Raw genomic sequence first — 23,793 nt, 5'->3', positions numbered from 1 at the left:
CCTTCTTTACATACATCAATACTTAAGAGCATGCATGCAGACGCTATGAAGAGAAGCATTGCTATAATGTAAAAGATAGTCATTTTAAAATTGCAGTTTTTGATTATTTAACAAGCTTTTCTAAAATTTAACTGTTTAACAGACAAACATTATTATATAAATATTAAATTCCTGCGATACTGATGAACATAATTACCCTTGTAACATATTGTAATTTGGCTTTTAAATACGATTAATAATGAAGAATTAACATTAAACATTCTTGTAAATTAATTTAATATTTTGAGTGAGTTAACTTTTAGATTTGATATTTTACTAATCCTTACAATGCTATTAAATTTCTTGAGAATTTAATATAATAACATAAGATATTGAACCAAAGAATTAAAAAAGATAAATTATTAACAACATTTATTTATTCTATTTTAAATTAATATTACAATCAGGCTTTACAACAATTTAAAATGTATTAAAACTAATAAAGATACACTACATATTTATAACATTAATGCAAAAAAAATAATTTCAGAAATAATGTGAGTGATAAAAAGAAAGAAAAAAATGTTCAATCATTGAGAAAGAAAAAATCTGCAAGTGAAATATTTAAAAAATCTTGGAATGCTATGAATCGCACGCATAATTCACATCTGACGGCTCCACCCTCCCCCTCCTCTTCATCTGAGGTAAGTTAACTTAGCTTTTAGTTAATCTAAATAGATTATAGAAGATCCTTGATGGTCAATCCATCAAACTTAGAAAGGGATTTCTAGAAGACGGACAATTTTGTTTGTTTATGGTTACATAAGATTCATTACAATATACAAGCAACGAAATTTTTTGACGATATAATTTCCCGTAAGCTAGCTTTATCCTATAAAATATAACTATTCATTGCTGACTTATTTTTAATGTTTTGTCATATGCGAATTCTTACAAGAATCCGTCCAAAAAAATGGCGGATTCCTGCGGATTCCGGATTCTAGCAATATTTTAAAAGGCTTTTTTTAAATAAAAAGTTTAAGTGCTACATATGTCCTAAAAATTAATGTTCTTGGTGTTCTCTATTATTCACTTGCGAGAATCGAACCAGATTTTAAAAGATTTTATATTTATATAATGATGATAATCTTTGCCTTCAAGAAGGGGGAGTTGAAAGAAAAAAACTCAAGACCCTAATTTTAGCCTACCAATTAAGAATCCGAATCCGCTATTAAAAAACGGATTCCGGATTGACCAAAAATTGGGCGGATTCGGATACGGATTGCCAACCCTATAAAACAAATGACATTGTATAGGTATAGGTATATTTTTTAATTTAAGAAGTTATCTTTTTCAATTGAGCTCATCAGCATCGGTTAATTCGAAGCTATTTATGAACTTTTAACTTTATAGAGTGTATGTTAATCACTTAAACACTTTGTTTTTTTCGTAGTTCATAAGGTATGATACATTTAACTATTAGTAATAGTAAAAATTCTCTTCTGTTTGGCTAATTTTGTTTTGTAAAACAGTATCGTTTTCTTATCAGTTAGCAGCCAAAACATTGGAATAAAATATGCTTCAAGTCTTTTTAAGCTGTAGATGAATATTGCTGGGTCACTACTTAAACCTTTAAACAATTTTGATTAAAAAATTATAGAGTAATAAAAAATCCTTATATAAACTACCTAGGATAGGTTAATATCTATCTATTGGGATGGAAGCTCAGCTCTCTCTGAGAGAATTACCCCTGGAAAAAAATTACTCATCCCCCTTTAATTCAGAAAACTCCTCTAACTTATTGTTTTGGGCCTCTAAAAGGATATAATAAACTATAAGTAATTTTGTATTACCTGAAATTAGCATTATCAAAAAAGCATAAATAAGCAATGTAAAAGTTGAAGTTCTCATAATCATAGTCTTGAGACTTTCTTTCAGAGTGAAACCTAAAATATTTCTCCATCTTCTAATGCTTGGTTGCCCATTTACGTCTGTTGCCGTATTTGCGGTTCTATAAATAAATATCATTCTTTGTTAATTACAGAACACATCACCGAGAATGGATCTGTGATACACCCAAAATATTTTGATCAGCATGGTTTAAACAAACAGAATAGTCATAACATAATAATATTAAAAAAGTGGAAAGTAAGGAGGAACAGTCACTTCCTTAGCATTAAAATATTTTCCTAATTAAGAGCTATTGCACTGTAAGAAAGCCATATCCTGTCATAACAAAAATACCAGAAATGGTTTTTGCATGTCAGCTGCCATTTCTATATATTACCAAAGGGATAGTTGCACGAAATGCATTTAAACTTGAATTTAGTGAACTGCATATTTTTTTCTGTTCCATAGTTTAAACTACATCTAAAAGACATATATTTGAAAGAATTTCAATTTTCTACCAGGTAGTTTAAAAAATATCAAGACTTGAAAATCATATTTTTTTGGATATATGCAACTTATATGACTGTCCTGTCTTCACAAAAACAGCAATATGACTATTTTGGAGGTGCCTTATTGATTGCTATTTATTGTAATACAAAAAGGGGGGGGGAGTTAATGCAACCATCTCGTAATCAGTGATTAAATGGCACTTAGAATTCGAATTGCCATCTGAAATTTTGCATGAATAATCCTTGGTAGGTCTATTTTCCCTAAATCGAACAAAAAGTTGGAAAAAAGTTGATTCCTACGTAATTAATGATGAATTTGCCCTGAAAATAGGCAAAAAAACAAATAAACGGCTGAGCCGTTAGCCTTTACTTTTCCAACTTTTTGTTCAATTTAGGGAAAATAGACCTACTAAGGATTACTCATGAAAAATTTCAGATCGAAATTCGAATTCTAAGTGCCATTTAATCATTGATTACGAGATGGTTGCATTAAAAACCCCCCTCTTATATATGTTATATGGCATTCTTGTAACTTGAGCTTGCAATAAAACTCGTTAAATGCATATTAATGCAACTATCCCTTTAACTACAAAAAGTTAACACTGAAGATAACTATTTCCTTTAATTTAAGTACTCTTGGGGAGTTTATTTTGATTAGAAATTAATGGTTACCTCTGAGTTGCATGAAACATGGTGAAGATATTTGGAGCAGGATCTGTATTTTCATGAACAAAATTGTTAAACAGTATTTTATCTGTTACTTCTTTTGAACTGCTTGCAGCATTACCATCATTCTGTATTTCTTCAATTTCTAAATCTTCTGTGTGAACCTTTACAGCCTGATTCTCGTGATTGTTTTGTGGATCATCACAACTTTCTAACATTGTCATATTATTCTGTTTACCCTGTTGAAACCTAATTGTCACAGTTGTATGGTTCTTATTGGATTCTTTCACTTTTGTACCATACTTTTTCATTATTCTGTAGAACCCCGATAAGAGTTTTATAGTTTCTAGGACAAGAACTGCAGCCATTATAATGCGCAAAGTTGGATAAGATGGGCACACTCTGCACCCTATTGGATCTGTTTCACCAAACTCTTCAAAATGTGTTGAATTTGTGTTGTTATAGACATTTATTGTGTCTTGCTGAAACTTCCATTTAAATTCAACTTGATAAAGTTTAAACATAAGTTTATCTTCACAATCATTGAAAACATGCATGTGGATTCTAAGTATAAAGTCAACAAGATTCAGTAACAGAACAAGTAAGGTTGCCAAGTTGACTGTAATATCTGAGTTTATCTTTATGTATAAGTCCATTCTGCAGTTTAATATGACTTTAGCCAGTGACATAAAGAGAAAGGTTGATGAAGTTGCTATTACTGCAGCTCTGTTGCACAAGATGTAAATCAAATACCATGGGAAGCCTTTGAAATCAAGCATTATATCTGAGTTCTTAGTTGCAACAAAAATGATGAATGTGCAGGTTGTGAAGAGAACTTTGGTTATATAATTCAGTATTAGAAACCTAATAATCACACATGCCATGAACATTCAATTTTTATAAATGCTTCCTAATTGAGAAAAGTGTTTGAACATTTCTCATTTTGTTTGTCCAAATTCGCTAAACTTGCTAATTACCCAGGTAAAAACTAAGGAGTTTACGAAGCTGATTTATTTTTATCATATTTGATATGTACTTTTTTGCAAACAAAAAAATAAAGTATAAGACAAAGATACAATTAAACCTAATTTGTACAATTTGAATCAGACTACAATAAATAATATTATGGCACATTCCTGTCTAGGAGAGTAATTTCTATCACACTCTTGGTCCTTAGATAAATAATATAACACACTGAAGATACGATTGATGCCATGCAAAAAATGCCATCAAAAATGATAACAATATCTAAAGACAAGGTTCCAATATATGTTATAAGTGCAGCATAAATGCCTAAACATATTTTAGATAAACAAGAAGTTATTATAGTCATCTTATAAAATAATTAGTTAGAAATGTTCTTAACTGTTAGAAGAGGATTAGCAGACTAAGATTATTTGGAGTAAGTTACAAGTATTAAATATATACACTTGAGTATTCTATTTTGTTTGAAATATTCTTTATTTTATAAAAAAATAAAATGTCGGACTCCCTTTACATTTTGAATCTTTAATAATACCTATAGGTTATCATTGAAAAAAAATTGTTGCGCCATTTTACCCACCCCCCTTTCCCAAATAGGAATTAACCCTCCTAGTGATTCCCCCCTCCCCCTTAGGGGAAAAAAATAGAAAATATGGGGGAGGGATTTAAAAAATAAATAAAATAAAGATTACCTACCTACCTACATTTTTTTTTAATTTTGGTGAAAAAACTATGGGGTGGGGGTTGGGGGATAAAATATTTTGCAGCAGGGGAATACAAATGAATCTTGTGCAGAATATTTATACACCCACGAGGATTAACTATGCTTCTCTGTGTGTTGTTTTTATGTATTTCTTTTTATGCCTTTTTGAAGAAAAAAAATCTAGTGTTTACTTCTATCACCAATTTTGTTTTAGTTGGAAGACACAGATGAAATGGCAGACCTGGAACCAGTCTGTAAGAAGGCAAAGATGAGGGAAGATAATAACAGTCACAGGTAGAAATATATGGATAAATGTAAAACATTGGCGGTTTTCCTTATTTCATTTTTAAGAAATTTATTTTTCTATGACATTGTGGACATACAGATGGACATTCGAAGGGATGATGAAGTAAGTTAGTTATATTAAAGCAACCAAAACAAAAACAAGTTATAAGTAAGTTTCATTAATTAGTAAGATTTCATAGTTTAGTTTAGAAATGTTACAGCTAGAGGATGACATAAATAAAATTTGTGTTAAGATGTGGAGAAAGTTGTGATCAAGCAGAGGAGTGTGGTGGTGGCAACAGCAGTACTAACACCAGATGTCAACAACACCAGGGCTCACAACAACAACAAGAAACTCAGGTATATATAAATCAGTGAGGGAGGGGACATTGGAATCCAAATGTAATAATACTGGAAATGGTACCCTAAGTTTTATAAACACATTATCTCATTTCTTGGCTCAAAAAATTCTGTATTTAGATCTTGATTGGTTGGTTAAAACTAGCAGTGTCTAAATTTATTTTTTTAGTAAATCTAAAATCACCGTACATATGAGTTTATAATTCGATTTCAAATTATAATAGATTTATTGTGACCCGGCTTAGGTATCTTATGACAATTTTTTTTAACAACTACGTTTTTACGGTGTAATATGTGTTGGCGCTTACCCGCGACCGTGGCTCAACACGTAGCGCATCCGCTCGTCGTCGGGAAGGTGATAGGTTCGAATCTCGGTCCGACACCGCGTCATAACTAAAGACGTTAAAAATGGTTCCTACTGCTGCTATGTCGGGTGCGCGACATAAATAGTTAGAGTAGGGGGAATGCCGTGGCCCAAAACAGGCGCAACTCACTACCATGCACAGTTAGGACTTCTCAGACAAAGGTCGTGCAATCAAAGGGTTGGTTGTCAAATGGCAAATGAACGCTTTACACCGCAATCATAGGGCTTAGGGCTGACAACTCTATCCCATATCCATAAGCCACATTGTTACAGAAACACTGACGAATTGTCAGCGGCCTATGCTCCCCCCTGTGGAGTGAAAAGGGCTTGTTACTTTTTTTGTTTTATGTGTTGGCGCTTATGTTTTAGATATTGTTGTCCTTGTTTGAATTATAAATAGTAAAAATATATGTAAATCAAAGGATTTTGTTTGTCTAGGAATCAATTCGATGTTCATCAAATTCAATGCAAGCTCTACATAACAGTAATATCAGCTCTATTGGTACTACACCTGTAACCGCTGAACAAAATTATACCCGCCACTCACCGCCAAACTCTCCGCCTCACGGGCGTGGCACTGGTGGAAATAACTCGCCTACTTATGGAAATAATGGTTCCAATGAAAACAGGTACATTTAAAAATTTAAACATTGATCTTCACAATATGATTTTAAATTAACTGAAACTACTAGGTAAGTACCTAAAGTTTCTTTTTTTCTTTAGGGTTAGGGGATGGTTCATTTTTTTGTATAGAAAATACTGACTTATTACCTAATATTTATAATCTTTCTGGTTAATAATTATAGAGTTGCTAGGCCTTTTAAATTGTACATTTAGTTTGTAAATTTGTTATAGAAAACATCTTGTGATATTTGAAAATAATATAACATTTCTAATATGCATAAATTACTGATAATCTTCGCGTTTTAAAAGGATGATATTTTTTTATTACCAGGCTACAAAGCTGCTCTGATTGCCACCAGGAAGGAGGTTGTCGTCCTTGTTCAACATCAAATAGAACATCAAGTTCTTGCAGGTAATGTTAGCATTCTCACCTATCCTCCAGGAATCTTCTTCAGGGATTAGACAATGTACAATAAATTAGTAGACATAAAAAGTATTTTGTATTTCTAGTAACTAATGTATTTATGCGGCTTTTAAAATTTTGAGAATATTAACTTTTTGTTTGTTTGTTGGTCATGGGATCTTAATTAGAAACCCTGAATATTCTATAAAATATAAATACCTATATTTTTATGTTTTGCTAATAATGATTGCTGTCATCCTTGCTTATTTTTTTCTGAGAATCTAGAAATAGCTTTATCATTATATTAGAAGACTCCAGGGGCAAACCTCCCCCATTTTAAAAACCTTCCCTGGACCACTTCACTTTAAAGAAGAACCATATCGGTTCAGCGATGAGTGAGATCCTTCGCTACAGACAAAAAGCTTACTACTTTATATAATAGGATTGCATAGGAATATCTCCATTAAAATATATTTCTTATTAAGGTCATGTCAGGACACCGTCAACTGTACAGGAGCCTGCAGGACACCTGTGTACTGCCAGAGTAACCGCCCTTGTACTTCCAGAGGATATTGTACCTCCAGAGTCCATTGCTCAAACACCAGACCACCGACTTCCTCGAGTTATGTACCCAAAAGTGTACACGCGACGGCGGCAGGGGGACATTCTGGAACCAAGGGTGTGCGAGGGAGAGGCGGCAGTGCGGAGAAGGAAGGGAAGCCGAGATCTGGTCCCCATAGGGCGTCTACAGGTACGCAGTAACATCATGGATACCTAATTATAAATAAAGAAGGTTGACATCAAGGTGTAGCACAAAAAATGCAAATTAGGACTACAGTATAGAGTTATTATAAACAAATAGACAGACATTTATTCATCCTGTTTATTAGTAGTCGGTACCGGCGGTATAGAAAGAAGGTATCTCAGGCTGCTATAAGAATCTTAGATATTAAGGAACGAATAGGCAGCCATTTATATAAACTTCTTTTTGAACGTGAAATAGGATATGTCTGAGGTGTAGAACGTTATAAGATAATTTGACATATTGAGGAACCAATAAACAGACATTATACATCCTATTTATTTGTAGGTGGAGCCAGTGGTATGGAAAGAGTGGGGGGTAGGATGTTAAAAGAACAATGGCAAGTTATGAATACCAGCAACTCTTCTAGGTAATATTTTAACTCTAAATTATAACAATAAGTGTATGTGTGCCTGTGTCTACTGGTAGATTGCTTTTATTTGCGTCCTTAGGGTTGTATATTCTGCATGGGATCCACTGTTAAAGGGGGGGGGGGGTATATGTGGGAGAAGAAAAAAAATGAAAAATCTAGAGTTCTTTTCCTTTTTTACCCTCCTTGAGGAAATAAACTCAAAAAATATGTGTGAGGGGTAAAAAAATGCTTGAATTTCAAATTCTGAAAACGGTGGCTACTGTGCTTTTTTCCCTTGTGGTGATCATAAGAAAATATTTTAGAACTCACACAACATCAACATCAGTAACAAGTAATCCTTCAGCTGCCAATGATGAAAATCAATCCAAGATGGCCGACACAACAGCTGTTTCCAACAAGACAGTAGGAGGTTTGAGTATGGGGGTAGAGCATACGAAGCAGGGGCGGGGAAGTGGTGGCGATGGGGATAGTGGTGGGGTCGGTGGGGGAAGGTGTAGATATGGAGAAGGTGGTTCCGGGGCTTCCAGAGGGGGTGGAGAGGATCAGCAATTTAACACATCTCACCAGGATTGTTGAATTACATTCTTTTTTAGCAATTTCTTAGCAATAAAGAAAGTTCCTATTTTAAGAATAAGAAGTATACAAATCCATAATATTATTGTTTTGAAGATGCACATCAAACTAAACTAAACTAACATTCTTTTAAGGAAAATAGTTTTAGAAATCTACAACCCTTTTGACCTAGACTTTTCTACTAGAATTTGGGGATTATATTAAAAAAAGAGAGAAAGTCAACTAAAAATGTTTCTTAGTGTGGAGGAGAACCTGCAGAAGTCGCTAAATTACAAGCAAAACTAAGACAGAGGGAAAATGAATTAGCTACCCAGGTATTTTTTGTTATAAATATATCCCTTTAAAATGATATGTATTAGTATAGCAGCAATGTGGCAATTTTTCACATTCTTTATCATCATTGCCATTTTGTTCTTGTAAGAATATAGGCCACGCAAAATGGTTCTATAATTTTCCTTGGACTGGGCACGATTTGAGGCATTGATGAAAGATGAGATTTTTTTATCTAACAGCTCATGTAGGAGTTCCCTCCTCTATGTTGTTTTTGGTCTACTTGGTTATATTTTTCCTTGGGGACACCAATGTCAAGGCTTGTTTTTCTTTAAATCACCATGTCCTTTTCTTAGAGTGTGCCCCGGCCCCCAACTATTTTTATTTTATCTGTTTTTTTTGGATCTACTGCAGTTCACGGTAAAATATTGCTGGTAACGAATATTGCTATAAATTTATGAATTTTAAAGGTTGCTAGCTGCCAAACGGCTGAACGTACAGACCATACCCGCACACCATTTTAGGCGGCATAAGAAGGCCTACAAATAATCTGGAATAGCCAAGATCCAATGATGCACAGGGAAAGCTTCACTGAAGAAAAACCGCGTAAAATAGGTCTTTTTCGCGCATTTCTGTGCACTGCGAGATAATTATGCATTATTGATTTATGGCTATTCCAGATTATTTGTAGGCCTTCTTATGCCGCTTAAAACAATGTGCAAGCATGATCTGTACATTCAGCCGTTTTGCAGCAAGCAGCCTTTAAAATTCATAAATTTTAAGCAATATTCGTTACCAGCAATATTTTACCGTGAACTGCAGTAGATCCTTTTTTTTTGTCAGACATATCACTGACAAATCACTGCGCTCTACATATTTTTTACATTAGTTAGTCTTAATATTTGTTTATTTTAGAAACAAGAAAATGAACGATTTTTGCGGGAATTACAAGAAAGTGTTGAATGCCCCGTTTGTTTTTGTGTGCCACGTGCTCCCCCTGTTCCTTGCTGCCAGAATGGACATGTTATTTGTTCCAGGTATCAAAAATATATTATAAATAGATGGATACGAAATTTGAATGAGAACATCCTTTTTTACTTTTATTGTTTACCTACCATTTTTAAATTTCCATTTCAAACACAGTTTTCTTTTTTTGTTTTTTCTTTATGTTTATGAAAAGAAAGAAAAATCTTTTTTTATTAATCAAATGCTTTCTTTAAGTCTAAAGTACACAAATTGACATAGGCAACGTTATGTTTTGTTTACTGTATTTAACAGACTAAAGAATTCTGCAGTTTTTCGGTCGTTTTTGAGTGTTTTTAAAAAGACAATTCTTTTGTATAGGATTAAACTTAAATTAAAATTTCCTTACCTATAGGTGTAAAGATAAAGTTGAAGTTTGTCCAACCTGTAGAATTCCCATGACCAACTGTGTTTCACAGGTATTTTGATTTACAGCCATTTGCACAGCAACTCTATAATTGTATCTTCGTACTGTTCGTCGGACAGTCAACGCATTATTTTTGCAGTCTGCAGCCTCTATTTTCTGTATCATTCAACAACTCATAAGAATCAAAAATACTATATTAGATTGATATCTATCTCAGATTCTTAGTTATTTACATACAATGAAATAAAAACGTGTTTGTTTATTTTTAGTGCACAATATAGTTTATAATTTACAGTTTACACACTATCTCAAGGTAGATTTTGGGTGTAAAAAGTCCGTCAGTTTATCATGTAGGAAATAGGACATCTAAAGCTATGTTTCTAAATAATAAATTTTCATTTCGATAAATTACTTAAGTACATAAAAAGACAAAGTTCAATTATATTTTATTTTCTATATTAACAAAAAATACTTTTTGACAGGTTGCGGCTACAATTATTCAGAGAATCCAGCATCCATGCGACTTCAGAGATGCCGGGTGCGAGACTAGGTGTGATATCAACTCAATAGGTCAGCTCTTTGTAATTCTGTGTAGTTATATAAATATATGTAGATATCTGAGCTCTAAGCTCTATGTAATATATACTTACACCCCTAGAGACTTCTATCGGTGTTTGATGGAGGGTGGGGGTATTTTTTCGGGTAACTTCTCATAGGAGGGTAGAGGTACCCTCCCTTAAAATAGTTATATACCTTCCTTGGACTTGTATAAAGCTTCTCCTTAAAGGAAAACAAATCGTCTCAGCAGTTAAACAGGTTTTTATCTGTACAAAATAGACAGACTTCCTGTCACTTTCATACAAGGTTAATTGTCACAATCTATCATTAATTCAAGCTTATCATTCCAAAACTTATTTAAAAATGAAATTTGTTTAGACGAGCACGAAGAGAGATGCATGTTCCGTCTGGTGAGATGTCCACACTGGGCCTGTGATGAGATGATCTCGCTGACCGCTCTAACCTCGCACGTCATTGGCGCAGAGTGCGGCGATAATTATATGACTAAACCGCTGCCGTATCAGGTAAACAATCGTATCTCCATAGGTAAATTCAAGAAAATGTTGATGCGCATCATTCAGAAGTAATCTGTATAGCAAGATAGCATCTGTATAAATGTTGTATATTGTGGTGAAACCTATCAATAACTTGCAAAGCGCTTATAACCTAAAATGTGACCTCACACAAGCAAAGAGAATTTTAGGAACAGGCAGTCATAGTTTTATATGATTTTTTCAGTTTTTTTGTGAGGTGTTTAAGCGTCCTTTTTGCCATTAATTACGAGTTTTATACAAAAATATCTCGTTGCAAATTCAAAATTGAAATTTTGTAGGAGGAAATAGAGTATACCAGAGCCTTGGATGATAGAGATGGATCTAGCTTCTGGAGGCCAAGCTTACTTCAGTTCCAGAATATTACTTTCTATCTCCAGGTATAATATAAATATCTTTCTGTCTATCTATCTATCTTGGATGATAGAGATGGATCTAGCATCTAGAGGCCAAGTCTACTTCAGTTCCAGAATATTACTTTCTATCTACAGGTATAATATAAATATCTTTCTGTCTATCTATCTATCTTTCTTGGATGATAGAAATAGATCTAGCTTCTGGAGGCCGAGCTTACTTCAGTTCCAGAATATTACTTTCTATCTCGAGGTATAATATTCATGTCTATCTATCTATCTTGAACGTTAGGGATGGATCTGGCTTTTGGAGGCCAAGTTTACTTTCCAGGTATAATATAAATATCTCCCTGTCTAGGTATCTATCTATCCTGGATGACAGAAATATTTATCTATCTGCTTTTGTTGTGATCTAAATTAACATATTTATTCAGATTGAGAAGAGTGGAAAGAATGGTCAGTGGTATTTCTTTGTTCAAATGGAGGCTTCAGCTGCGGAGTGTGAACAGTAAGTGTTGTTATTCGCATTCCCAGGACTAAGACAAAGCTTCTGTGAAAAGTACAATAAATTCAGCTGACAGATAGAGAGATAAACAAAACAGAAACACTCTTACTTTAGTAACGGATAACACTTGCAATTAAATGATTGATAAAAAAAACCTAAAATATTTTCACCAGTTTAAAAATGATGCTATCCAATAACGTACTTTGTCCCCTTATCCGTTTGTTATAAAGTAATGGGATTATCTTTCTATCTTTCTGAGACGCGCGATGATACACAAAAATACATACTATGTACCTATATTGTCTATTTAACTAAATAATATATCTATTTAGATACGAAACGAAGATAACAGTATGTAAGAATACATATTCAGACAGATTTTCTATTTCTTACCATGGAAAAGTCTGCCCTATTGATATCAAAGGTTAGTGTATTATTTACTTTTTATTTGATTGATAAAGTTAGGCTTGATTAAGGTAATGGGGACAAGCATTTTTTGTATGTATGTTTAATCAATTACAAATTCACAAAATTAAATGTTTGAAATGTCTTTATTTCAAAACAGATGTTTTGTCTTTACTTAATAGAAAATATTTCTAGTTCTGACAAGTAGTAGGCTGGCTAAGAGTTATATTTTTTTTATTTAACCCTTACAGATCGGGCCCCAATTCCCACCTTAATAGATCGGGGGGGGGGGGGGGGGGGGCTCAAAGAGCCCCCCCCCTCTATCTCGGCTCCTGGTACAGATAAAGACGTAAAATTTTTTCAAGTGGTTCATGTGTATTTTTAGAGAAAATTACTTTTTCTAGTCATAGCAGTCAGACCGCTCCTTAGCCGCTTTTTAGCGGCCAGCCGCTAAATTTTAAAACAGCTGTAGAGCGGCCAATTTTGCAGCTAGGATGACCAAATTTTAGGACGAACTTTTATTTTTCATAACAAAAAAATTTCTTTTTTTGATCATCGCCGAAAAACGGCAAATAACGGAAACCGCCATTTCCGGCGGTTACGGCGGTAGAACGGCGGTTGGCGGCGCAAACAAATATTTTTATCTGTTTATTATTGCTCAAGGATTTACCAAAAAAAATTATAGGTCTCTAGCTGTAATAGAAGCCACGATATTCATGTTATATGTCTGTAGTAAAAGCCGGACAAAAATCGGTCATAAAGTCGGTCAGGGAGCGGTCAAACGGTCATAACACAACTTTTCTCAGAAGGTCATTGACATCTAAGTATTCACCAAAAAAATTTTAGGTTTCTACCTTATACACAAAAGTCATAATGTAGAAATTAAGATTTATTTAGATTTTTTTCTAATTTTTTTTGCTACCCAACCGACTTTGACCGGACACCACGACCGACACAGACCAGATATCCTAATAAAATCAACTCTTGCCGACGTATAATTACTAAACTTAAAAAGTCATGAAGTCACAGCTCTCCATCTTACCTACAAAAAAAATGAGATTGAAAAAACTAGAGGGGGGGGGGGCTCTTTGAGCCCCCCCCCCCCCCCCCTCCGATCTGTAAGGGTTAAAAGGTTTACTATAAAAAAAGAAACTTATCTAAAAGTTGATTGATAACATAATCTTGTTATTGTCAGGAGCCGAGGAATTGGATCAGGGTGGCTGTGGACTGAGTGTGAGGGATGCAGTCATGGAGCGCATTTTTACCGTGGATACCGCCATCGAGAATCCTGTCACAAACGTCAAAGAGGTGGGGTCGTCGTCAGCTAGGGGCGGTAGCGCCGGTCACAGCGGGGCGATGGGCGGGGAGAAGGAAGAGGGAGAGGTGGGGGATCATGGAGAGGAGGGGGAAGGAGAGAGATACAAGTTTTGGGTGAAGGTGGATATTTTTAATGTGGACGAATAGTCGCATTTTATTTATCAACCCTTTCCCCTAAGTTTTATGTTAAACAGTCATGAAACTTTAAAGAAGTCCAAAAATTTTAGAATCTTTAAAAAATCTAATTGTATTATACAAATTAATTAAAAAATTCATTATTATGTCAAATGTTTTAAAAGTCTCTTTAAGAGTTCGCGATTATTAATGATTTTTCTGCACTTTTTGTGAATTATTTGTGATATAAAAGTTGTACTTTTTTGTGCAATATCTCTTTTGTTACCTATACTATTTTTCAAACTTTTTATTTCTAAATTTACAATATGAAAGTTATTTTGTTATTCTTTTTGATCTTTAAAAAAAAAAATATTTTGGAGAGCAAAAATTAAAATGATCTTTTTCTTCAGTATTTGTAATACGCATTTATTTTGTATGTATGTATCGTTATTATGTAATAGATACATTGTAAATTAATTATAAATTTTTTATATAGATTATAAAATGTTGTTAAGTCGATTGTGCTCAGGGTTCAATTCTATGGCACCTAATTCTACAAGGTAATAAAGATTTTTGAAGATTTTAAGAGGAAATGTTTTTTTCTGAAAAGAAAACAATCACTTAAACAAGATTGTATCTGACTCATTTTTCCCGTCCATCTGTTAATTACACTTTGGTAGTGATGGGAGTCTTTTAGCATAATGTTATTTTCTCAGTTAATATCAAAGATGTTGGACTGTTCTTGTCATTTAAGTTGGTTGTCGTATAATTATTATCTTAGCAACTAGTGGATGTTTTAATTCATGTTTTTAATTACCTTCTTGTATAAGTATTTTATTCTTGTTTAGACTGTTGATATCAGCAGCACCACAACTTGTTGCTGCCCCATCCTCACCTGTTTTAAACCAGCTAGGAACAATTTCCAGCATCAGATTATTAAATACATCTGCAGTTTTGAGAGGAATATTTAATAGACAGCCAGCCTTAACACAGGAAAAGATTATTTTAGTAACAAGAATAAATACGACTCTAATTCCAAATTTTCTGTCTATAAGAAGTAATATAGGGAAAACTGAGTTGCTTCTCAGGATGAAAAGATACCTTTTCTTTAAGATGGCCAAGTATCTATTCCATGTCTATTTCGTTTTTCTGTTTATTAAGCTAAAGTGTAAATTTTATTTCTTCAAGGATATATGTTTTATTAGATATACTTGTAACAGGTATTTTTTGTGAAGATTTTAGGTTCATACTTTGTAACACACTGTTTCCGACTTTTTGTCAATCACTCTAATTTTGTCTATCATAACTTAAGGTTTACATCTATTTGGTCGTCCATAAATTATTAGTCAGATTTTAAAAACACTTAAAAATAATCTTGTTGGTTGCTAGACTTTAATACCTGTAAAAGCAAATATTTTGTTACCGACTGCTGGAATTCTAAATAATATCTCTGTACCTGTTATTCAACAAACCGCTGGGTATTTTTTTTTCTTTTCGATCAATGGGGGGGGGGGGGGGAGGGTTAGTTTGTACACTTCTAGGAAATGAAATTTTGCAGAAAGAATTGGATTGATAACTAGGTATAAAAACAAGCCCAAACGTCCAGGGCAAAATTTTATACCAAAAGGGGACTATCCACGAACAAGAGCAAGTGATTTTAAGCACCTTCCAGCATTGATCCATAGTATTTTTAAAAGCGAAGCTTTTCTATAATTAGGGTCGGTTCGTCCGTCCATACGTCCGTAACGGATAGCTTTTTTCGTTAATTTAGGCATGTTAGGATTGTTCTATCGATTTCAAACTTTGCATAGTGATTCCTTTAGTAGTTAGGTACGATTTAGAAAGCGTAGCAACTCTATAATCATTACCAAAATGTCCGTACGTCCATTTTAAACATGTTGATTTTTTTTACTTTTTTAACAACAAATTTTTATGTGATCTAATCATCCGATTGATCTGAATTTTGGTATATTGATTCCTGGGACAACAAAGTATAATGTTATAAGCGAAGCAACTCTATAATCAAGTCCTAAAAATGTAAGTATGTCCATAAACATTATCCTGTATCCAGCAGTTTTTCAACAAATTTACATACAATTTTGCTTTGACTCTTATACATTTATATGCTGATTATTCAGTTCTGACACTATACAAGTGTTAATGTCCGTTTGTCCTACCGTTTCAGTGCTTCGCTTTTATGGATGTTGTCATCCTTGTTTTAGTGAATATCCTAGGTTTATGTTTAATATTTACTTTATCGACTAAAAAATTAGGTTTCACCATGGTTTTATATGAAAAAAACGTTGAAATGTTAAGCATTGTTTGGTGCAATATCATTAAATGGTTTGATGAGTTCAAACTGTTGTTTAAAAGCGTTGACACAAAAGTATATTATTGTTATTAAAAATTGGTGAATCCTAACTTTTTTGGTCGATAAACCAAATATCAAACATAAAACTAGTATATTCTTTAAAAAAATACTATGGATCAATGATGGAAGGTGCTTAGAATCACTTGCTCTTGCTCTTGCTCTTTCATTTCCTATAAGTGTAAAAACTTCCTCTCCCCCTTAGTTTATTAAAATGCCTTCTGAAAAAAAAGCTTATTGAATTTACTTCGCCTTTCTTTTTGTATAGAAATTTCTTAGCCTAGGTATAAAATGCACTTTAATAAAATTTTGCTTATTATGATGTAACATAACTACAAAAAAAGTTAGTTTTTTTATATACCTGTTCGACACAACAAATAGGAATATGAATAAAACAATGCTAATTTCTGCTTTCAGTGATATCTTTAAACAACGGCGCATTTTAGAGTGGAGGTCAAAGATTTTATAAAATGTCGGTTGATTATTTAATATTTTCAGTACTTTTTTCCCTATTAGACAGTTTTAGTACCTAACACATAAATTTAAAGACTTGGGTAAAATTTTATTTATACTTTTATTGTCTTACACAATTGGAAAACGCAGTTTTATTACCCTCATGATTTCTTTCATGGCATAATTCCTTTTAATTTTTATTATTTCAGGATGAAACATGTGGGAACACCAAAGCGAAGATGTAAGCACTGCTACTTTTTAGTCAAGGATGAAGTAAAATATGTCATGTGCACTGTTCATCCCAGACATAAGGCGGTAAGTCATGTAAATATGGTATTTGGGTGAAATTACACTATTGCATTCTTATTAATATTTGATAAAAATATCATTAGGTTTATATGTTGTTGACCGATAGCAATTTAAAAAGTTATTGTATAATAAGATTTAAACCATCAACATTGTCATATTTGTATTTGAAAAAATATTCTGTTGTTTCATTGGGGGTTGGGGAGGGGGTGGGGATCTGCCGTTGTACAAGGTCGTCCAACCATTTTTTTGGGGGTCCCAAAGTAACCGGGTGACTCACCAAAAGTGCACACACACAGTGTAATTATTTATCTAGCTGGACCTGATCATTATGGAGCTCTCTAAAATACGTATAAAAATATTAATGTTGAAACATAAGTAAAGCCCCAAAGATATATTTTTTACTCTCTGGAATTAGAACATATAAAAATATAAAATAGATAAGAAATAAAAACACGAAATAAATGAATTTTGTTCTATGATCTACAACATATAAAAAATACATAAGATTGCTTTGGTCAATGATCATTAGTTATAAGAAGAGTCCACATTTGGTCTATGTCTCCATTCTCTTCTTCTAACTTGATATCCTAGCTATGGCACACATTTGGTCTATGACATCTCCTCTTAGGTACCTATAAAGAACATATCAGATTCTCACAAACCCAGATATATTTTTTTGTAGTATTCCCTTCATTATGTAAAATTACCTATATGGAAAAAATATTTATATATTTTCATTTCAATTGTAATGTAGGCAGCAAGACAAACAGCTACTAAGTATGGAAACATGATTCTCACCCATGCCACACAGGTCAATATATAGATAGATAGACAAACAGATGGATGGATGGACAATGGATATGCATAATGGCGGATGTAGGTATAGTTTATATACATCAAAATACAAAACATTATAAAGGATTAATACCTAGTAAATTAAGATAAGAGTATTTACTACGTAAAGAATTTGATGCTATACCTTTACTTAAGCTTCTTTGATGTATGGACATTAAGCCATTAATTATTATAATGTCAACAAATAGAAAAGTTAATATTTTAAACCTCTTTAGTTGCTGCAGGGGGTAAAGTCTCAGTTGTTGTTGTATTGGCTGCTCATAGTCCATATTCGTGTCCAGGTTGTCATCAGTAGGTGGGGGAGGGAAGGCTTATGGAGGGGGCTCTGGAGGGGGGCGTTGAAGAGGAGGGAGGCTGGTGAAACTGGGGTGTGATGATAGGAAGGCAGCTACGAGGGTGGGATTTTGCCAGAGGTCAATGGGATTTAGGTTGGTTGGGTTATTAGGGCAGGAAAAGAGGTGTTGGACTGTTTCAGGGGTAGGATTGTTGGGGCAGGATGGGCAGTTGGGTGAAAGAGAAGCGTTGATGGAATGCAGGTAACTTTGGAGCTTAGGACAATAATTGGATCTTAATTGGGAGAGGATGGTTCTGTAGTGCCTAGGAAGTTGGATCTCAGAGGGGTTGATGTTGGGAGGGGCATGATTAAGGACAGGATTAGGGGGGTAGGAGTTGATGGCTTGGGTAACTGCAGAGGTGTGGAGTCGGGAGATGGTGGATTTGTAATTTGCAGGGAGGAGAGTGTTATCAGGGGTGAGAAAAGGTTGGAGATTCGGGAGGAACATGGATTGGAGGGTGGATTTCTTGGATCTAGGACCAGGAGGGGTTGTGACATTGGGGAAGGATGGGTGGGAAGGACGGAGGGAGGAGGCCAGGTACTGGGAGCATAAAAGGGAGAGGTGGTTCCGTACTGGTAGGATTTTAGTTTCTTGGTGGAGGTGGCTAATGGGGGATTTTTTGGTGGAACCAGTACAGATGCGGAGGGCTTGGTTTTGGAGGACTTGGAGTTTGTCAATGTTGTTTTTGGAGGTGTTAGGAAACCAGACAGGACAGGCATAGGTGGTAATGGGGCGGAGGAGGGTGTTGTAAGTGGTGAGGAGGGTCTCCTTCTGGTGGCCCCATTTGGTGCCAGCCAGACATTTAAGGATTCTGAGGCGGGAGGAAATTTTAGAGGAAATGGTGGAGACATGGGAACTGAAATTGAAAAAGGTGTCAAAGGTAACTCCAAGGATCTTAGGGGTTTTCTCAAGGGGGAGGATGGAGCCGTTAATTTGGACTTGAGGATGGAGGTTGGATTGGTGCTTACGGTCAGGAGTGAAAAGGGTGACAGTGGATTTGTTGGGGGCGATGGAGAGGCCATTGGTGGAGGCCCAGTCAGCGATTGAGGAGAGGTGGGAGTTGATGGATTCAACTGACTGGGGGATGTCAGGAGAGGAGTGGAAGGAATTGAGGTCGTCGGCATAGGAGGAGGTGGTGGCAGGGGGGATGTGGGGGGCATCTGCTATGTAGAAGTTGAAAAGGACGGGGGAAATAACAGAGCCTTGGGGGACACCAGTGTGGACAATTCTGGGGGAGGAGTTGGTATTTTGGTAGGAGCAGAAGGCCATTCTGCCACGCAGGTAGCAGGACAGCCATCTGATGATGTTTGGATGGAGGTTTGAAGAGGAGATTTTTTGGAGAAGGAGATGGATTGGGATGCAGTCGAAGGCTTTGGAAAGGTCAATGGAGGCTACGGTTGTGCGGCTGGGGGGGAGGTTTTGGTTGAAACCGTTAGCAATGGAGGTGGAAAGATTAAGGAGTGAGGATGTGGTGGAGTGGAGGGGTTTGAAGCCATGTTGAGAGGGGTGGGTGGAGAGGGATTGTTTAAGGTATGGGAGAAGGAGGCGTTCAAGGACTTTAGCTGCAGGACAGAGGAGGGAGATTGGGCGGTAGGAGGTGGAAAGGTCAGTGAAACATAGTTATAACTAAAGACGCAAAAAATTATGAAGATCCGTCTACTGCTTATTAAGACGTTGTTAATAGTTGGTATAGTAATGTTGTTTACTGATACTAATGCAATAAGGGCTTGATTATGACTTCTAGACAAGGGTTTACAATCAAATGTGGAACAAACATAAATGTACAATACATTACTTTTTAGGGCAGCAAAAATATGAACAGACCACGTGGCTCCAGACATATGAAGACTCAACAATCATTCAGAATGGACTTCTAATTATATCTCTTCCCTATACATGAAATATTAATAGTTTAATTAACAACATATAATCAATATCAAAAGCTTTACTTGATTTGATTAAGATTTTAAACATTTTTTATGTTTATTACATATGATAATTGCATTTAAGTCACATTTATATGTTATTTTTATAATTAAAATATTTTTGCAATAGCAGAGGTAAGATATTCATTTTAATGCGAGGGAGAGGAAAATCTTATAGCTCGTAAATTGGGTTTTCCAGGCACTTGAAAATTTATGTTTATAAATCTTAGGCTAGATGGCTTTGATCATCCATATTACGAAATATCTCCCTCCCTCTTGAAGGAATTTTTTTAACACTTTCAAAACTTCATTTGTTACCTACTGCAATAATTTTATAATATTTCAGATTTAAGGGACACCTCCGGCCTAAAAATGTTTTTCAGCAAGGTTCTGCGCGGCATTGACCATCCCTACATCGAGCAGCCCGGTGGCAGGAGAGCAAACAACAGCAAGCCTATGCAGGTAAATTTATCAGTGCAGCCGCTGCTGCTTGGGTTATAATTAAATTAAATTATCTAATGCCCATCGTAGAGTTGCCACCCATAAAGTACCATTTAGTCTACTTGTAAGCAGAACGGGAGGGGACAATGGGCTGTTTATTATACTAGTCCCCAAAGTTTTATAAAATACTTTTCTTATTTGTTAGCTTAACATTTTTGGGGACTCTTAATGGATGATTGGTTGGTTTTTTAAAATGAGTGTACAAACGTTTCAACTACAAAGGGGGGGGGGGGGGGGCGAAAGTGACACTTTTTGAAACCAAAACTAAAAGTCAAAGGAACTCAACTAAAAAAAAGAGTTACAGGTCTGAGATTTTGCATGGCAGTTGCTTTATAGGGTTACAATATGAAACTGTGAAGAAACGGCGGCGGAACCGCCGAGAAAAGGCAAAAAAAATTTCGGCGGGAAACAACGGTTTTCGGCGGTTGCGCCGCCGTTTCTTCACAGTTCCATGTTGTACCCCTATAAAGCAACTGCCATGCAAAATCTCAGACCTGTAACTCTTTTTTTAGTTGAGTTCCTTTGTTGACTTTTAATTTTGGTTTCAAAAAGTGTCACTTTCGCCCCCCCCCTTGTAATCTACAGAAGGGTTAATTTTGTATATTAAAATTGGGTATGTACATCAACTTATCGGACATTGTCTTATCCATTAAGATCACTGACTACTATTACATTGCATCTGAATTGATTCGAAAAAATATCTCGTAACTTTAGCTGATTTCGGGGTGTTAATATAAAGGTTGCCTCTCCCCAAAACCAGCTGAAGTTACAAAATGTTTTTCTCAAATTTATTAGTTATTTGTTAGGTATACCTGCCTATTTCTGCATCTATACAAAAATTGAATAGTTTGCTTATTTGATTTTAAAAGGCATAAGTTTTCGTGCATGACAACCAATTTCATGTTTTAGGGTATGACCATGGCTTCTCTGAACCACCACAAGGCTCTGCAGCCCCTGTTTGCCATCATCGGTGCTGGTATGGTCTTCGTTGCTGCCTATTGTGTCAGGTATGCACTCTTTAGATGTTGTTGTTTGGACTTTAGTATTCATATGGTAGTATGGGGATGAGATACAACCATATAAGGTATGTGAAGAAAGGGGGGGGGGGGCGAAAGTGACACTTTTTGAAACCAAAACTAAAAGTCAACAAAGGAACTCAACTAAAAAAAGAGTTACAGGTCTGAGATTTTGCATGGCAGTTGCTTTATAGGGGTAAAATATGGAACTGTGAAGAAACAGCGGTGCAACCGCCGAAAACCGCCGTTTCCCGCCAAATTTTTTTTTGCCTTTTCTCGGCGGTTTTCGGCGGTTGCGACGCCGTTTTTTCACAGTTCCATATTGTACCCCTATAAAGCAACTACCATGCAAAATATCAGACCTGTACCTCTTTTTTTAGTTGAGTTCCTTTGATTTTTAGTTTTGGTTTCAAAAAGTGTCACTTTCGCCCCCCCCCCCCCCCCTTTTAAATTATCAACTCGATTGGTTGATGGATTAGTCATAGTTCTTTAGGGTTTGGACATACTGGTATTTACAAAATGGCAGTTGTCTTACATTAATCCACTATAATGCATACACTACAGTGAGAAGTACGGCGAAATTCAAATAATTTTTTATGATTTTCTGAGTAAACTCGAACTTTCTACCCCAGATTCAGAATTGGAAGTGAAAACACCAACTACTCACCAAATTATGTCATCTGACATGAACTTACCATTGTTAATCAATTACAATCTAGGCAACTTTTACCCATCCTTCATACATTTACTTAAATATTTTATTCTAGACTAGCTACCAAGACCACTGATGTTAACTGGAGCAAGACTAAGGATCCCTCTGCCCCCTACAACTACTATGCCAACAGGTACATCAAAAAATTCGGGATTTGTGCAGTTCATGTTAAATGTTCCTGGAATCAATTATCCCTTAAAACCTATGATGGTTAAAGGATGCTAGCTGCCAAATAGCACGTTCATGTATTTTTTTTATAAGCGGCATAATAATATCTAGAATAGCCAAGATCTATGTCCAGTTATGCATAGGGAAAGCTAAGTCAACAAAAACACGCGTTAAATAAGTCAAGCAAATGTCATGTAAATTAATGTAGAAGTGCAGAATATCCATATATCAGAAGGAGGATTTAATAGAGAACAGACCAGCTTTTCTAACCTCACCGGAGCTTATTCAATATAAACCCTAGCAGGTGTCCTACTTTAATCCACCCTAATGAATAAAACAGTAAGGTTTAGAAGCAATAAAAAAAAATACCTATGTATATCATATGTAGGAATTGAAATAAATTTTTTTCCCTTAACATGAATATTATATAACATAATATTTTTTTTCTTCAGGCAATTCAAGATTCTGAACCCTGCGGGTGTTGATTACAGCAAGGACTACCTAGCAGGCAGACCACAGATCTAAGCAATTACTCTGTGCCAACAGAAATATCTTGTAGTCAATATTGATGTAGAAAATATAATATATTTGTCTAGTTTGGTTAAACTGAAAGCAAACATCTACCACCCAGCCTTTTTAAGAGATAAATAAAAGTTTTAAAAATCCGAATTTTTTTTTTTCTCTTTAGGTTTCCTTGCTTTCAGTTAACTAAAATTTAATCTGAATATTTTGGCTGTAACTATAAAATACTCAACTGTGCAATATTGGACTTTTAAGATTATTGAATTAAGAGCATTTTAAGGATTTAAAATATTATTGTTTCAAAAGCGCACTTTTCATATTTCCACCACTTGAAAAAATCCAAAATTGTTCACTTTGAAAATCTTTTTAAGTCCAAGAAACTAAAACTAAAGTTTTATAAAATATTTTATTTTTATCTAATTTATATGTGCCATTCAAATCCAAGCCAAAAATTGCTGTGAAACAAAACCAAAGAAATTTGAAAAAAAGCTTACTACTATTACCTTCCTAGATATTATAAATAACTTATTTGTGATTTGTTAAACATACCATAATTAAGTCGCAAATAAATGTTTTAAACATACGTGAATTCTTTTCTTTTAGTGTCTTATTCTTCATACACATTTGGAATTTTGTATGTAATAAATCATT

General features: G+C 34.7%; 3 protein-coding genes across 3 annotated transcripts; all 3 read left to right on the top strand.

Moving 5' to 3' along the window:
* Positions 1-494: 494 nt before the first annotated feature.
* On the top strand, positions 495-14,475 carry LOC145329761 (uncharacterized). The gene is made up of 17 exons (XM_080174142.1): positions 495-683; positions 4,946-5,025; positions 5,271-5,376; positions 6,179-6,369; positions 6,696-6,776; positions 7,253-7,518; positions 7,858-7,939; positions 8,245-8,509; positions 8,755-8,829; positions 9,701-9,822; positions 10,164-10,227; positions 10,658-10,745; positions 11,112-11,257; positions 11,566-11,664; positions 12,072-12,145; positions 12,475-12,566; positions 13,743-14,475. The coding sequence occupies exons 1-17, from the start codon at positions 624-626 to the stop codon at positions 14,009-14,011; spliced, it is 2,160 nt and encodes a 719-aa protein (XP_080030268.1). The 5' UTR covers positions 495-623; the 3' UTR covers positions 14,012-14,475.
* mRpL36 (mitochondrial ribosomal protein L36) lies at positions 14,470-20,570 on the top strand. Its single transcript, XM_080174146.1, has 6 exons — positions 14,470-14,538; positions 14,827-14,971; positions 15,368-15,456; positions 17,009-17,114; positions 17,863-17,919; positions 20,101-20,570. The coding sequence occupies exons 1-6, from the start codon at positions 14,483-14,485 to the stop codon at positions 20,173-20,175; spliced, it is 528 nt and encodes a 175-aa protein (XP_080030272.1). The 5' UTR covers positions 14,470-14,482; the 3' UTR covers positions 20,176-20,570.
* On the top strand, positions 20,554-23,725 carry LOC145329765 (cytochrome c oxidase subunit FA4-like). The gene is made up of 4 exons (XM_080174147.1): positions 20,554-20,685; positions 21,634-21,731; positions 22,508-22,585; positions 23,073-23,725. Exons 1-4 carry the CDS (start codon positions 20,596-20,598, stop codon positions 23,143-23,145), a joined length of 339 nt encoding a protein of 112 aa, XP_080030273.1. The 5' UTR covers positions 20,554-20,595; the 3' UTR covers positions 23,146-23,725.
* The last annotated feature ends 68 nt before the right edge of the window (positions 23,726-23,793 follow it).

The sequence above is a fragment of the Acartia tonsa genome, chromosome 10, assembly GCF_053477335.1.
Source record: "Acartia tonsa isolate MP-2025a chromosome 10, ASM5347733v1, whole genome shotgun sequence".
Classification (NCBI taxonomy): Eukaryota; Metazoa; Arthropoda; class Copepoda; order Calanoida; family Acartiidae; genus Acartia; species Acartia tonsa.
This window is presented reverse-complemented; position numbering and strand designations above follow the sequence as displayed.

Excerpts from the sequence above, each read along its gene's own strand:
- LOC145329761 (XM_080174142.1), top strand. The coding sequence starts at position 624 with ATGAATCGCACGCATAATTCACATCTGACGGCTCCACCCTCCCCCTCC. Across the intron at positions 684-4,945 it reads CCCCCTCCTCTTCATCTGAG|TTGGAAGACACAGATGAAAT; the intron begins GTAAGTTAACTT and ends ATTTTGTTTTAG. Across the intron at positions 10,746-11,111 it reads GTGTGATATCAACTCAATAG|ACGAGCACGAAGAGAGATGC; the intron begins GTCAGCTCTTTG and ends AAATTTGTTTAG.
- mRpL36 (XM_080174146.1), top strand. The coding sequence starts at position 14,483 with ATGTTGTTAAGTCGATTGTGCTCAGGGTTCAATTCTATGGCACCTAAT. Across the intron at positions 14,972-15,367 it reads GACAGCCAGCCTTAACACAG|ACTTTAATACCTGTAAAAGC; the intron begins GAAAAGATTATT and ends GTTGGTTGCTAG. Across the intron at positions 15,457-17,008 it reads GTTATTCAACAAACCGCTGG|GATGAAACATGTGGGAACAC; the intron begins GTATTTTTTTTT and ends TTATTATTTCAG.
- LOC145329765 (XM_080174147.1), top strand. The coding sequence starts at position 20,596 with ATGTTTTTCAGCAAGGTTCTGCGCGGCATTGACCATCCCTACATCGAG. Across the intron at positions 20,686-21,633 it reads ACAACAGCAAGCCTATGCAG|GGTATGACCATGGCTTCTCT; the intron begins GTAAATTTATCA and ends TTCATGTTTTAG. Across the intron at positions 21,732-22,507 it reads GTTGCTGCCTATTGTGTCAG|ACTAGCTACCAAGACCACTG; the intron begins GTATGCACTCTT and ends ATTTTATTCTAG.